Raw genomic sequence first — 17,280 nt, 5'->3', positions numbered from 1 at the left:
CGCACCCCGGCCAGTCACATCCCGCATACTATACATACACATTAATCTACAGAGCGCTCCGCACCCCGGACGGTCACATCCCACATACTGTACATACACATTAATCTACAGAGCGCTCCGCACCCCAGCCGGTCACATCCCCCATACTGTACATACACATTAATCTACAGAGCGCTCCGCACCCCCGGCCGGTCACATCCCCCATACTGTACATACACATTAATCTACAGAGCGCTCCGCACCCCCGGCCGGTCACATCCCCCATACTGTACATACACATTAATCTACAGAGCGCTCCGCACCCCGGCCAGTCACATCCCGCATACTATACATACACATTAATCTACAGAGCGCTCCGCACCCCCGTCCGGTCACATCCCCCATACTGTACATACACATTAATCTACAGAGCGCTCCGCACCCCGGCCAGTCACATCCCGCATACTATACATACACATTAATCTACAGAGCGCTCCGCACCCCCGTCCGGTCACATCCCCCATACTGTACATACACATTAATCTACAGAGCGCTCCGCACCCCGGCCGGTCACATCCCGCATACTGTACATACACATTAATCTACAGAGCGCTCCGCACCCCCGGCCGGTCACATCCCGCATACTGTACATACACATTAATCTACAGAGCGCTCCGCACCCCGGCCGGTCACATCCCGCATACTGTACATACACATTAATCTACAGAGCGCTCCGCACCCCGGCCAGTCACATCCCGCATACTGTACATACACATTAATCTACAGAGCGCTCCGCACCCCCGGACGGTCACATCCCGCATACTGTACATACACATTAATCTACAGAGCGCTCCGCACCCCGGCCGGTCACATCCCCCATACTGTACATACACATTAATCTACAGAGCGCTCCGCACCCCCGTCCGGTCACATCCCACATACTGTACATACACATTAATCTACAGAGCGCTCCGCACCCCGGCCGGTCACATCCCCCATACTGTACATACACATTAATCTACAGAGCGCTCCGCACCCCCGGACGGTCACATCCCCCATACTGTACATACACATTAATCTACAGAGGATTACAGATTACAGCCTGAGTATTCTTCCTGTCTGCAGGGCTATTCCTTTGTCGCTCCATCCATCCTGTTCAAGCCCAATGCCGCTATTGCAGACACCGTCCAGTATCACCTGGGAACAGAGCGTCCGGGAGTCACTAACATAGCGAGGAGCGCCATGATGAAGGTACCAGGGCACATGTCATTCCTTTATAATACATTAAAGGGGAACTCCAGTGAAATTTTTTTTCTATTAAATCAACTGGTGTCAGAAAGTTATATAGATTTGTAAATTACTTCTATATAAAAAAAATCTCCAGTCTTCCAGTAGTTATCAGCTGCTGTATGTCCTGCAGGAAGTGGTGTATTCGCTCCAGTCTGATACAGTGCTCTCTGCTGCCACCTCTGTCCATGTCAGCAAATCCCTATAGAAAACCTCTCCTGCTCTGGACAGTTCCTGGCATGGACCGAGGTGGCAGCAGAGAGCACTGTGTCAGACTGGAGAGAATACACCACTTCCTGCAGGACATACAGCAGCTGATAAGCACTGCAAGACTGTAGATTTTTATATAGAAGTAATTTAGAAATCTATATAACTTTCTGTTTACAGCTGATTTGAAAGAAAAAGAACATTTAGCCAGAGTTTCCCTTAAATCCACTCATCTATGCTAGAGGCCTGACACATCATGTCTGTCTTAGAGCAGCAGTGTCCGCTCCTCCCTGTTCGCTCTGCAGCCGGCCTCCCTCTCATCTCACTTTCCTGTATCTTTCCCTCCCTGTAAATGCTAACGTGTGACCCGCTCCTATCCCGGCAGGACTCTCCCTTCTATCAGCACTACGAGCTGGATCTGAAGGAGAAGCCTTTGGGCGAGGGAAGCTTCTCCATCTGTCGAAAGTGTTTGCACAAAAAAACCAACCTGGAGTACGCTGTGAAAATAATCAGTAAACGGTACGTGACCCTGATGATCCCTAGAGCTGGGTGACCGGAGAGACACCATTATTCTATAGACAGCTGGGTAGGGCAGACGCTATACAGAAGATTAATGGGTTACACACTAGCTGGAAGGGCGGGGAATGTTCTAGGTAAAGGATATGTAATGTATGTACACAGTGACCCCTCCAGCAGAATAGTGAGTGCAGCTCTGGAGTATAAGACAGGATGTAACTCAGGATCAGTACAGTAATGTATGTACACAGTGACCCCACCAGCAGAATAGTGAGTGCAGCTCTGGAGTATAAGACAGGATGTAACTCAGGATCAGTACAGTAATGTATGTACACAGTGACCCCACCAGCAGAATAGTGAGTGCAGCTCTGGAGTATAAGACAGAATGTAACTCAGGATCAGTAATGTATGTACACAGTGACCCCGGCAGCAGAATAGTGAGTGCAGCTCTGGAGTATAAGACTGGATGTAACTCAGGATCAGTACAGTAATGTATGTACACAGTGACCCCACCAGCAGAATAGTGAGTGCAGCTCTGGAGTATAAGACTGGATGTAACTCAGGATCAGTACAGTAATGTATTGCTTTAGATTCCTTTTGTATCTTTTATCTTCTTTACATAATACATATAAAACCTTTTCCTTCTTTGTCTTGTATATTCAGAATGGAGAGTAACACCCACAAAGAGATCACAGCAATGAAGTTGTGTGAAGGTCACCCGAATATAGTAAAGTTACATGATGTCTACCATGACCAGGTAAGGACCCCGAGTGGGGTGAAGCCTGAGAGGGTGGAGCAATCCTTCTGCTGTGGATGGAGCCCTCTTTGTGTAATTCTAGAACACGGAGTATATTGGTTACATCAGCGACCATTGTTCTCTGGTGATGCTTCATGTCCTGACGGCTGATACCTTGTGCTCTGTTCCCTCCTCAGCGGCTGATAACAGGGAGCAGTAGCTTGCATCCCTGGCTCTTACAGGATTTCTCACCTCTTCCCTTCTGTACATTTCCTCAGCTTCACACGTTCCTTGTGATGGAGTTATTAAAAGGTGGAGAATTATTTGAGCGCATCAAGAAGAAGAAATCTTTCAGCGAGTCGGAGGCCAGCCACATCATGCGGAAACTGGTGTCGGCTGTCAGCCATATGCACGACGTGGGGGTTGTACATCGGGACCTGAAGCCAGAGGTACGTCTTTATAATGAGAATAAGCACAAATTCATCCATCCTGAGGCAGAACTACAGCTCCCAGCCTGCCCTGAGACTTACAGCCTATGGAGGCATGATGGGAGTTGAAGTTTTGCAACAGCTGGAGGGCCGAGGAATCCCGGTCTCCGATTTAGGACCCCAGTTGTTGGAGAACCTCACCTTTCCGCATACTCTGACCATCTATAACCGACAAAACGTTTGTAGATCTAACTTTTTTCTTACTTTCTGTGCAGAATTTCCTGTTCACAGACGAAAGCGATAATTCCGAAATAAAAATTATAGACTTTGGATTTGCCCGGTTAAAACCACCGGATAACCAGCCACTAAAGACCCCCTGCTTCACTCTGCATTACGCCGCGCCCGAACTCCTGAACGCAAGCGGCTACGACGAGTCATGTGACCTCTGGAGCTTGGGGGTCATTTTAGTAAGTCTGTGCAGAAATTATGGCTATGATATGGCAGTCACTATCATGAGGGTACCCCAATATAAGCTTTCACCCCAAGTTTCTCTCTATCCGGTAGCTCTTAAAGGGGTTGGTCAGCAAAAAAAAATAAAAATCTGTTGCCAGAAAGTGCCAGAGATTTGTAATTTACTTCTATTAAAAAAATCTCCAGTCTTCCAGCACTTATTAGCTGCTGTATGTCCTGCATGAAGTGCTGTATTCTCTCCATTCTGACACAGTGCTCTCTGCTGCCACCTCTGTCCATGTCAGGAACTGTCCAGAGCAGGAGAAGTTTTCTATGCGGATTTGCTGCTGCTCTGGACAGTTCCTGACATGGACAGAGGTGGCAGCAGAGAGCACTGTGTCAGACTGGAGAGAATACACCACTTCCTGCAGGACATACAGCAGCTGATAAGTACTGGAAGACTGGAGTTTTTTTTGTGAACAACCCCTTTAAAGTTCAGGAAAATGGCTGCCTTATGTCCCCCTTGATGAATGAAGCTGTGGTCACGTCTGCTCCATTCATTTGCTGTCGGTCAAAAATAAATTATAATCTGGGGATTGTAAAGTTTTTGCTGCCTGACGGGGACCCCAGTAATCTGACTGTTGTGTATGCCCCCCTCATCTGTGACCGTCTTACCACCATGTACTGTGTATGATAATGATAACAAGGCGTCTTCTTCTTCTCAGTATACCATGCTGTCGGGTCAGGTGCCCTTCCAGTGTCACGAGAAGACCTTGATGTGCACCAGCGCCGAGGACATCATGAAGAAGATTAAACAGGGCGACTTCTCTTTTGAAGGAGAAAGCTGGAAGAACGTGTCTCAGGAGGCGAAAGATTTAATACAAGGTACAGATGCCGCTACATCGCCTCTTTCTTCACTCAGCAAACTCATGTCCTCCCCTCAAACTCCATGATTCAGTAAGATGCTTAAAACCATCCAGAGACAGACTCACTGAGGGATCAGGTTACGGCTGTCTATAGAAGTCCAAAGAAGCTGCTGACAGCTGTAGGGAGTGTTATATCTCCCCCGTTGCTCGGTTCACAGCTTACACCGCTCAGTACTGCTCTATAATGGCCTCCATACTGCTGCTTCTCAGGTTTTACTGTAGAAGTATAGGGAAACAGGATTCCATTATCTCTTTGTATGTCTGCAGTATATGAATATATCACACTATGGATCCAACACATAGCTCAGTCCTGTGATGTATATACATGTATATGTGCTCAGTCCTGTGATGTATACATGTATATGTGCTCAGTCCTGTTATATATACATGTATATGTGCTCAGTCCTCTGATGTATACACGTATATGTGGTCAGTCCTGTGATGTATACACGTATATGTGCTCAGTCCTGTGATGTATACACGTATATGTGCTCAGTCCTGTGATGTATATACATGTATATGTGCTCAGTCCTGTGATGTATATACATGTATATGTGCTCAGTCCTGTGATGTATATACACGTATATGTGCTCATTCCTGTGATGTATACATGTATATGTGCTCAGTCCTGTGATGTATATACACGTATATGTGCTCAGTCCTGTGATGTATACATGTATATGTGCTCAGTCCTGTGATGTATACACGTATATGTGCTCAGTCCTCTGATGTATACATGTATATGTGCTCAGTCCTGTGATGTATACATGTATATGTGCTCAGTCCTCTGATGTATACACGTATATGTGCTCAGTCCTGTGATGTATATAAATGTATATGTGCTCAGTCCTGTGATGTATACATGTATATGTGCTCAGTCCTTTTATATATACATGTATATGTGCTCAGTCCTGTGATGTATATAAATGTATATGTGCTCAGTCCTGTGATGTATATACATGTATATGTGCTCAGTCCTGTGATGTATACATGTATATGTGCTCAGTCCTGTGATGTATATACATGTATATGTGCTCAGTCCTGTGATGTATACACGTATATGTGCTCAGTCCTGTGATGTATATACATGTATATGTGCTCAGTCCTGTGATGTATACATGTATATGTGCTCAGTCCTGTGATGTATATACACGTATATGTGCTCAGTCCTGTGATGTATACATGTATATGTGCTCAGTCCTGTGATGTATACACGTATATGTGCTCAGTTCTGTGATGTATACATGTATATGTGCTCAGTCCTCTGATGTATACACGTATATGTGCTCAGTCCTGTGATGTATATAAATGTATATGTGCTCAGTCCTGTGATGTATACATGTATATGTGCTCAGTCCTCTGATGTATATAAATGTATATGTGCTCAGTCCTGTGATGTATATACGTATATGTGCTCAGTCCTGTGATGTATACACGTATATGTGCTCAGTCCTGTGATGTATATACACGTATATGTGCTCAGTCCTGTGATGTATACATGTATATGTGCTCAGTCCTGTGATGTATATACATGTATATGTGCTCAGTCCTGTGATGTATACACGTATATGTGCTCAGTCCTGTGATGTATATACATGTATATGTGCTCAGTCCTGTTATATATACATGTATATGTGCTCAGTCCTGTGATGTATATACATGTATATGTGCTCAGTCCTGTGATGTATACACGTATATGTGCTCAGTCCTGTGATGTATATACATGTATATGTGTTCAGTCCTGTTATATATACATGTATATGTGCTCAGTCCTCTGATGTATACACGTATATGTGGTCAGTCCTGTGATGTATACACGTATATGTGGTCAGTCCTGTGATGTATATACATGTATATGTGCTCAGTCCTGTTATATATACATGTATATGTGCTCAGTCCTTTGATGTATATACATGTATATGTGCTCAGTCCTTTGATGTATATACATGTATATGTGCTCAGTCCTGTTATACATGTATATATAACAGGACTGAGCACATATACATGTATATACATCAAAGGACTGAGCACATATACATGTATATATAACAGGACTGAGCACATATACATGTATATACATCACAGGACTGAGCACATATACGTGTATACATCACAGGACTGAGCACATATACGTGTATACATCACAGGACTGACCACATATACGTGTATACATCACAGGACTGAGCACATATACATGTATATATAACAGGACTGAGCACATATACATGTATATACATCACAGGACTGACCACATATACGTGTATACATCACAGGACTGACCACATATACGTGTATACATCACAGGACTGAGCACATATACATGTATATATAACAGGACTGAGCACATATACATGTATATACATCACAGGACTGAGCACATATACGTGTATACATCACAGGACTGAGCACATATACATGTATACATCACAGGACTGAGCACATATACATGTATATATATGTGCTCAGTCCTGTGATGTATATACATGTATATGTGCTCAGTCCTTTTATATATACACGTATATGTGCTCAGTCCTTTTATATATACACGTATATGTGCTCAGTCCTGTGATGTATATACATGTATATGTGCTCAGTCCTGTGATGTATACACGTATATGTGCTCAGTCCTGTGATGTATATACATGTATATGTGCTCAGTCCTGTGATGTATATACACGTATATGTGCTCAGTCCTGTGATGTATACACGTATATGTGCTCAGTCCTCTGATGTATACACGTATATGTGGTCAGTCCTGTGATGTATACACGTATATGTGCTCAGTCCTGTGATGTATACATGTATATGTGCTCAGTAGTGTGATGTATACATGTATATGTGCTCAGTCCTGTGATGTATATACACGTATATGTGCTCAGTCCTGTGATGTATATACATGTATATGTGCTCAGTCCTGTGATGTATACATGTATATGTGCTCAGTCCTGTTATATATACATGTATATGTGCTCAGTCCTCTGATGTATACACGTATATGTGGTCAGTCCTGTGATGTATACACGTATATGTGGTCAGTCCTGTGATGTATACACGTATATGTGCTCAGTCCTGTGATGTATATACATGTATATGTGCTCAGTCCTGTGATGTATACATGTATATGTGCTCAGTCCTGTGATGTATACACGTATATGTGCTCAGTCCTGTGATGTATACATGTATATGTGCTCAGTCCTGTGATGTATATACATGTATATGTGCTCAGTCCTGTGGTGTATACATGTATATGTGCTCAGTCCTGTTATATATACATGTATATGTGCTCAGTCCTCTGATGTATACACGTATATGTGGTCAGTCCTGTGATGTATACACGTATATGTGCTCAGTCCTGTGATGTATATACATGTATATGTGCTCAGTCCTGTGATGTATACATGTATATGTGCTCAGTCCTGTGATGTATACACGTATATGTGCTCAGTCCTCTGATGTATACACGTATATGTGCTCAGTCCTCTGATGTATATAAATGTATATGTGCTCAGTCCTGTGATGTATATACATGTATATGTGCTCAGTCCTGTGATGTATACATGTATATGTGCTCAGTCCTGTGATGTATATACATGTATATGTGCTCAGTCCTGTTATATACATGTATATGTGCTCAGTCCTCTGATGTATACATGTATATGTGGTCAGTCCTGTGATGTATACACGTATATGTGGTCAGTCCTGTGATGTATACATGTATATGTGCTCAGTCCTGTGATGTATATACATGTATATGTGCTCAGTCCTGTGATGTATACACGTATATGTGCTCAGTCCTGTGATGTATATACATGTATATGTGCTCAGTCCTGTTATATATACATGTATATGTGCTCAGTCCTGTGATGTATATACATGTATATGTGCTCAGTCCTGTTATATATACATGTATATGTGCTCAGTCCTGTGATGTATATACATGTATATGTGCTCAGTCCTGTGATGTATACACGTATATGTGGTCAGTCCTGTGATGTATACACGTATATGTGGTCAGTCCTGTGATGTATACACGTATATGTGGTCAGTCCTGTGATGTATACACGTATATGTGGTCAGTCCTATGATGTATATACATGTATATGTGCTCAGTCCTGTTATATATACATGTATATGTGCTCAGTCCTGTTATATATACATGTATATGTGCTCAGTCCTGTTATATATACATGTATATGTGCTCAGTCCTGTGATGTATACATGTATATGTGCTCAGTCCTGTTATATATACATGTATATGTGCTCAGTCCTTTGATGTATATACATGTATATGTGCTCAGTCCTTTGATGTATATACACGTATATGTGCTCAGTCCTGTGATGTATACACGTATATGTGCTCAGTCCTGTTATATATACATGTATATGTGCTCAGTCCTGTGATGTATACACGTATATGTGCTCAGTCCTGTGATGTATACATGTATATGTGCTCAGTCCTGTGATGTATACACGTATATGTGCTCAGTCCTGTGATGTATATACACGTATATGTGCTCAGTCCTGTGATGTATATACATGTATATGTGCTCAGTCCTGTGATGTATATACACGTATATGTGCTCAGTCCTGTGATGTATATACATGTATATGTGCTCAGTCCTTTGATGTATATACACGTATATGTGCTCAGTCCTGTGATGTATACACGTATATGTGCTCAGTCCTGTGATGTATACACGTATATGTGCTCAGTCCTGTGATGTATACACGTATATGTGCTCAGTCCTGTGATGTATACACGTATATGTGCTCAGTCCTCTGATGTATATACATGTATATGTGCTCAGTCCTGTTATATATACATGTATATGTGCTCAGTCCTGTGATGTATATACACGTATATGTGCTCAGTCCTGTGATGTATATACATGTATATGTGCTCAGTCCTGTGATGTATACACGTATATGTGCTCAGTCCTGTGATGTATACACGTATATGTGCTCAGTCCTGTGATGTATACATGTATATGTGCTCAGTCCTGTGATGTATATACATGTATATGTGCTCAGTCCTGTGATGTATATACACGTATATGTGCTCAGTCCTGTGATGTATACACGTATATGTGCTCAGTCCTGTGATGTATATACACGTATATGTGCTCAGTCCTGTGATGTATATACACGTATATGTGCTCAGTCCTGTGATGTATACACGTATATGTGCTCAGTCCTGTGATGTATACACGTATATGTGCTCAGTCCTGTGATGTATACACGTATATGTGCTCAGTCCTGTGATGTATACACGTATATGTGGTCAGTCCTGTGATGTATACACGTATATGTGGTCAGTCCTGTGATGTATATACATGTATATGTGCTCAGTCCTCTGATGTATACACGTATATGTGGTCAGTCCTGTGATGTATATACACGTATATGTGCTCAGTCCTGTGATGTATACACGTATATGTGCTCAGTCCTGTGATGTATACACGTATATGTGCTCAGTCCTGTGATGTATACACATATATGTGCTCAGTCCTGTGATGTATATTTCACTATAGATGGGGCAGCCACTTTGAGTTTCTTCTTTTATATACAGGGCTCTCTAACCTGTGTCTCTCACGCTGTTTCACCTATACGCCTTCAGCCCTCAGAGCATGCTGGGAATTGTAGTTTTGCATCAGCCTTATCTTGTTTAAGGGGCTTCACATATTGTTTTTTCTTCTTCCCTTCAGGGCTTCTTACTGTAGATCCTAATAAAAGAATCAAGATGTCTACCCTGAGGTATAATGAATGGCTTCAGAACGGCAGCCAGTTATCTTCCAACCCGCTCATGACCCCTGACGTCCTGGGCTCGGCCGGAGCCACGGTGCACACTCACGTCAAAGCCACATTTCATGTAAGAGTTCCCCTATAGACAATGACCCTATGATTCCTAACAATGCAGATAGTCCTCGTAGTTGGAGAAGGTCTGATTGCCCTAACTACAGCCGGCATTGGGGATGTGTTTAGTGTAGAGGGCAGGGGTCGGCATTAGACCTCAGTAATCTGGAGTAGTCAGTGACTGGAGTAGTTGAGACGGGTTTGTTGCTTTGTGTACTCTGCAGGCCCCGACTCGCTCTCGCTGTAAAGCCGCTGAACCAGTTTGTCTCTCCCCAGGCCTTCAACAAGTACAAGCGGGAAGGTTTCCTCCTCCAGAACGTGGACAAGGCTCCTCTGGCCAAGCGCAGGAAGATGAAGAAGACCAGCACCAGCACGGAGACCCGGAGCAGCTCCAGCGAGAGCTCCCACTCCTCCCACTCCCACGGCAAGACCTCTCCCACAAAGACTGTGCAGCCCGCCAGCCACAGCGACAGCAATAACCCCGACACTATCTTCCAGTTCACGGACTAGACACCAGGAGGCGGTGGGTGCCGTGCCGCAGAACGCCGCTCGTGGGCTTGCAAGCAATTAGCCATTCTCTGTTCATAAGAACCATATGGTGCTGCAAGGGCTTATGGGAGTGGGGGGCAGGTGTGATCACTTCAGCATGCGACCCCCTTCCCTTCCTCTCCTGCTCAGGAGTGAGGAGTTTTAACATCTCGTAAGGGCTGCTGCGGACAATCGCATATCTCGCCTTAATTAACCCCTCGGCTGCTGGTAAGGCCGCCACCTATCACCATAAGGTTCAGCCTACCTGCCAAGAGAGTGGTCACCTGGGGTGGCTTTTATTTGCGTATATGATGGAGCAGGCCTATGCAACCTTTGGCTCTCCAGCAGCAGCTAGGGCATGCTGAGACTTGTTGTTCAGTTTCCTATCTGGTGACCCCCATCCCTCCACCTTAGAGATTTTAGCATTTTGTACTGTGAAAGGTGGCTCTGTCTTTAACCCTTTGCGCTTGGCCCATCATAGTCCTTCATTTCAAGTAGAGCCAGGCAAGTTTCCAGCACGTACCGCTCGCCGACCTGCTGGTTTTCTTTATTATTTCTATGGCGATTATTAGGAGAATGCACTTGGGCGCGGTTGAGGCGTCAGACGGGGAGCGATAATTTTTATTACGGTAGCTTTCTGTGAACTTTCAAGTGACGTTTTGCGCTGGTTTTTAGAACTTGAAGTAGCAGAGAGGAGAATTTCCGCCATGTTTTAGAGGTTTTTCCACTGTGAGTTTACTGCACTAGATCGGGAAGATCTCAGCGCGGGGTTGGCGCCTTGTCCTGCTGCCTCTTTTTATACATGAATCAGACTTGAAGCTTTTGTACTGTAGCGGGTGCGGAGCGGCAGCGCCCTGTACACGGCCAGCGCTCGGCCGTTGTCCCTTCTCTGTGCATCTTGTCCGTCTCTATCATGTTTTATGCAATAGACGACTTTTTTTAGTCCGCAGCTTTAGCCTAGAGACCCGTCTCTTCTGTGAGTCCTGACTTTTTCGTAGCCCAGTTATGGGAACGCCATTTTGTCGGCTCGGCCGTGTGCTGTTTATTGTCATTTCGGCCTGATCCTGGATGCATTGATGGATTTTTACACATCGGCTTTTATGGACTTTTATTCGGCTCCTTTATCGGGTCCAGCAGGCGAGATCTGTTTACGCCATTGTTATAGGGAGGGGAATGGACAGCTTCCTATTTGTTCTCCCTTTAGGTCATGTGACAGGAAGGGCTGGGGTCCCCCTTTTATATTTATTGTATCCTCTGTCCGGTAAAGGGCGTCCGTCACTAGAAGAAAGCCTTAGAGGGCCGGACAATAAAGCTTATGACTGCAAATTCTACAGATTTCTGATATACCTTATACCGGGGGTAGGGAACCTTGGCTCTCCAGGCATGATGGGAGTTGTAGTTTAGCTGGAGAGCCAAGCTTCCCTAGCCCTGCCTTAGACCTTCAATTCTTCACCAGTTTCAAGATGTCTGTTCCTTGTCCATGAATGGGAGGCCAGAGACCTCATCCCGCTCCAGCTTAAGAGAGAGGTTTCTTTTGGCCGCTTGCTGCGTTCCGCTCGCTGTTACATTGTAACAAACAGCAGCTGTGTGAGTGAGGAAAGATCAAGCGGTGATGAAGAATTGAAAGACAAAGTCTGTAAGAAAACGGCAGAACTTCTCACTATGCAATTTACTTAAAGGGAACCTGAACCAAGAGTCATAGGGGCGGTTTCTCTCCGCCCACTAGGTTTAATTGATAGACAGATCAGCCAAGACAGAAGCCACTGGGCAGGGGCGTCCCTAATGACTCATGGGTCAGCCAGCATAAAAGTGATGACACATGCCCCTTTAATACTAGTGGACCCCTTTAACCCATTGCCTGAATGGGGATGATCCATGGGGTCCCCTTGTTATGGGGGATATTTCCATCTCCTGAAGTGATGGCGTATTGCTTATGATAAGGCCCCCCATTGGAACCGTCTCCTTGTACACGGCCTCCTTTATCCTACAGACGGCGCTTTATGCCTCGCATGAGAGGACGGGGGACCCCTTTATTCTGGTTTCTGCAGGAAATCTATGTACGATTTGTTACCTTAGTAGTTTTATACGGATGTGTACAGCGAGAGACTATAAAGAAGAGGAATCTCCTGAAGCTTCAGCAGAGAATCATATATTTTTATAGTGATGGGAGACGAGGAATGGAGGGATGTGTATGTATATAATATATATTTATAATGGGGGGGTCCTAGCTCCTCCCCCCTGACTCTAGATTCCACCTCCGCCATTTTCTGGTAGACTTTGTTAGGATTTTAGCTTTAAGATGTATTTCTTGCGGTCAGTGAATGAAGAAGTGGTGATCCCATCGGGGTCCCGTCCGTTCACACCGCAGTCACAGAGTATAAAGTTGGGATGGGGGATGACTATGTGATTGCTGTGGGACCCCATGGAGGGCCGCTGCTCCTAGGAGGCTGAAGCCAGGGCGGGCATTCTTGCGTCACAATGTATCGGTGCAGGTACCATGCATCTGTCTGCAGGCGTCCGGCTCCCTATCCGATACTATAGTGTTCAGGTTTGAGCTGGTTACAGGATTTTGTGTTTTTTGAGTGGGGGTCTTACAGCTGATGATATAACCGCAACTTATATAATAAATGCTGAGAGGGTCAGGGGGAAGGAGTCCAAGTTCTGGGAGACCATAATATATAATATGGAGGTGGGGGGGCATTGGGTGTAGTTTACGTTGCGGACGTTTTGGAGCGTTGCGGTGGGGGATGCGGGTTATGTATCATTCACAACTAACACTTCCAGGTCTCGTCTGGTTCCTGACAGGTGAAGTATCCAGCACTTATCTGTCGCCGCCATCTTCTCTGCAAGGATCTGTGTCTCCCCCCCCCCCCCCAAGCTGCGGTATCTGCAATATGACAATATGGAGGGACACTACACATTCTCTGCTTCACTACTGATACATCGTATCCTCTAGTCACATCCAGAGCTGCAGTCACTACACCAGGGGTAGAGAACCTCGGCTCTCCACCTGTTGCAAAACTACAACTCCCATCATGCCTGGGCAGCCAAAGCTTTAGCTCTCTGGGCATGATGGGAGTTGTAGTTTTGCAGCAGCTGGAGAGCCGAGATTCCCTACCCTTGCACTACACCAGCGCTACCTAACATTACATAACCCGACGCTTATCAGCTGTTTCAAAACTACAACTCCCATCATGCCACGAAATCCCTGAGCAGTATCTTCCAGTCTGTGGCCCTGCATGTTTTCCGGTCGTTGTGCCATGACGGCCCTCGGCATTATTGGAGTTGTAGTTCTGCAGGAGCTCTTTCTTACGGGCCTATTCCCTCCCATAATGCACTTCTCTCTGCTCCCCGAACACCAGCAGGATTGTGCCTGCAGCTTTTGCTGGGACTAGAGGATAGGACTTTTGCAGATTGACTTTTTTTTGTGTAGAATTTTATGTCGTGAATGCGTCTTATTCGGATTCCTTTAAAGAATCCGCAATCCATTTTGATGCCTTTGGCGTCACGTCTTTTATATTCTTACGTCTTACATTAATAATAATCATTGTTTTAGGTACATTTCTACTATATAGAGAACTAGATGGTGGGGAGCACATCACACTGGCCTTGGAGGGGCTTACGGCCCCCTCACCCCCCCAATCATAGAGGAAGATCGCTGCCTGTATGTGATGGATCCTTCACAGTAGCAGCCATTGTTTTATCCCGTGTTTTACAGAATAGGTTTACCGTGTATCTTCGTCGTCTGGCGGCTTGTCGTCATATAAGGGTCACGTGACGCCGCTTGGATTTTTGGTGGTAATTAGAGACAAGGGACAGAGTTTACTGCCCTGCGGTTGCTGCTTTATTGGAGGGCGGATTGTGATTCCAGAATCATTAAAGGGAATTTATCATCGATAAATCAACTTTTTATGTTCACTAATTTTTTTATATGCAAAACTTTTTACATTGCAGTTCCCATATTAGCCACTAGATGTCACCAGAATAGACCGCCTTGGGATAAATAGCATCCCACTTTACACCTGCTGTGCAGACGGACTACCTGGATTAAGAGAGATTATCTGACAAACATTTGAAGCCAAAGCCAGGAACAGACTATAAACAGAGATCAGGTCATAAAGGAAAGCCTGAGATTTCTCCTCTTTACAAATCCATTCCTGACTTTGGCTTCAAATCTTTGGCAAAGAATCTGTCAGATAATCTTTCTGTGTAAATGGACCTTAATCTTTAACCCCTTAAACCCTGAACTTCTTGGTTTGAGGCAATGTACTCGGGATTGTAGTGTGAGGCTTCCCTGAATTCATCCTCTTCCTGCAGAAGTGCTCGCGTCCCTGTCCCTGCAGCTGTGGCCCTCAGGTCTTGGAGGGCCCCTATCCTAGCTTTATATTCCTATAGAAGAAGAGGCAGCTGACAGCTTCACATATGATCCCCCTATACCCGGGAGTCACAGATAGTATGTAGCTTAAAGGACAACTCCACTTTCTATTCTGATTGAGGGCGGGATCAGACTACGAAATTCTCATCAATTAAATTCCGCTGAATTCTGTTGCCTGTACGCGCTCACGGCCGCGTGCCTCTCTTCCCGTGCCATAGACACCATCCTATGCGTGGGCGGATTCCGCATTCCACCGAAAGAATTGACACGTTAATTCTTTCAGCAGATAGCGGAATCAGCCAGCTCATAGAATGGTGTCTATGGAGCCGGCGGAAAGGTGCGCAGCCGTAAGCGCGTACAGGCAACGGAATTCAGCGGAATTTATCTGCGAGAATTCCGTAGTCTGAACCCGCCCTTATGCTAGAAACATTGAAGATGAGAATAACAATGGCCGAGGAAAGTCTGCAAATTGAAACCCTCCTCTGTCCTTACAATGAAGAGGTGTGGACAAGAGGCATTGCCGGGGGGAGACCTCTGCCTTGATGTGGGGGGTCTCCGGGCTTAGGGTGGTTTATTCTTCCAAGTTTGTATAGCAAAAGATAGAGAAATGTGGAGTTCCCCTTTAAATCTGCTCACTATACTCCATAATGGAAGGCAATGAATAACTGCTGTCTGGATGTGGCCGCGGTCTCTGAGCATAGCCCTGGCGGTGACTTCTCAGCACAGTCGCAGTGTTCCGGTAGCCGCTGCCCGGCCGGTGTGTTTCAGCAATACGATAGATCCTCCTTCTCTGCTTCTTGGTATCCGGGTCTCTGTTCTTTCTGTGCGTCCACTTGGCCACATGTCTGTGATCTGGGTCACCCGAGGTCAAGGGGGCGTTCCTTATTGTCGCTATCATTTTTATTTTATTTTATTTTTAAATAAGGGAATTTATAAGGGGCTATTTATTGAGAATGTAAAGATTTTTGGTAACAGATTAACAGACACAGAGCATTCTATATATAGGAGAGGTTTATTCTGTATTTTACACGTGTTCATGTCCCTTTAAGTGAAGGGAATTCTGGGATGAGTTGCATCAACTTGTGAAACCAGAGATTTTAAAGAAAATTTACAAAACTGGTGAATGATGGGTGGATGGGGCTGTTATTAGATGCATGATGACCGAAGGGACGGGGGAGGGGAGAAGATCTGTGCGAGAAACAGATAATATTGTGCAAAAAGCTTTGTGTGAACAAATATAATTACACGTAATAAATCATTGTCACATTGCAACGAAAACGCCTCATGGTTCCTGCCTCTTTACTTTCTTACAGGGGTTTTCCATCACTCCCAGATGTATAACTATCACTAATATAGTATAATCAGTAACACCGACAGGAAGGTGGGCAGTCCTCTCATCCGTGTGGTGGTGTCTCCATCCCCCCCCCCCTCTGGAGACAACACATGCTTTGTGTCTGAGCTTTAGTCCCTCCCCTGAGTGATGTCACCACCCCTGCCCCACCCCTCCAGTCTACATCACCATCTCCCTGTCTCATATATATATATATATATATTTATATGTATATGTGTATGTATATATGTGTGTATATATATATATATATATATATATATATATATATAATCTTGCATTATGCTGACTGTATATCCAGTGAAATACTAAAGAAATCCTCAGCTCCGGACCTGGAGGATGAACCTGAGGATTGGAGTCTGAGAACATCTAGCAGGTAGGATTAGTGTTATGTCTGATAGGAATGTAATACTGCAGAGCAACCAGCAGAGGCAGCAGTGAGGCTATAGACTGGCCCCATATCTGGAGAAACTAAAGAACCTCAGAGACCGACAGATCCTGAGCTGCTACAGACTGAGCGCCCACAGCCTGGACATCAATTAAGGCTGGCACGAACAGATGCACCTGCCAGGGGAGAGCAGACTGTGCCAGCAGGGCCACCAGGAGGCCGTGAAGGATGAGGACCACTGCTACACTGCTCCAAATAC

At 44.9% G+C, this 17,280-nt stretch overlaps 1 protein-coding gene across 1 annotated transcript in view; it reads left to right on the top strand.

Moving 5' to 3' along the window:
• RPS6KA5 (ribosomal protein S6 kinase A5) overlaps positions 1-16,552 on the top strand; it is a 42,632-nt gene extending 26,080 nt beyond the window's left edge. Inside the window, exons 10-17 of the mRNA XM_069951047.1 lie at positions 1,105-1,230; positions 1,859-1,992; positions 2,653-2,746; positions 3,004-3,174; positions 3,429-3,620; positions 4,329-4,488; positions 10,235-10,398; positions 10,659-16,552. Coding sequence (XP_069807148.1) covers positions 1,105-1,230; positions 1,859-1,992; positions 2,653-2,746; positions 3,004-3,174; positions 3,429-3,620; positions 4,329-4,488; positions 10,235-10,398; positions 10,659-10,892 — 1,275 coding nt within the window. The 3' untranslated portion in view covers positions 10,893-16,552. The remainder of the gene's footprint in view (positions 1-1,104; positions 1,231-1,858; positions 1,993-2,652; positions 2,747-3,003; positions 3,175-3,428; positions 3,621-4,328; positions 4,489-10,234; positions 10,399-10,658) is intronic.
• Positions 16,553-17,280: the final 728 nt, after the last annotated feature.

Source organism: Dendropsophus ebraccatus, chromosome 13, assembly GCF_027789765.1.
Source record: "Dendropsophus ebraccatus isolate aDenEbr1 chromosome 13, aDenEbr1.pat, whole genome shotgun sequence".
Classification (NCBI taxonomy): domain Eukaryota; kingdom Metazoa; phylum Chordata; class Amphibia; order Anura; family Hylidae; genus Dendropsophus; species Dendropsophus ebraccatus.
This window is presented reverse-complemented; position numbering and strand designations above follow the sequence as displayed.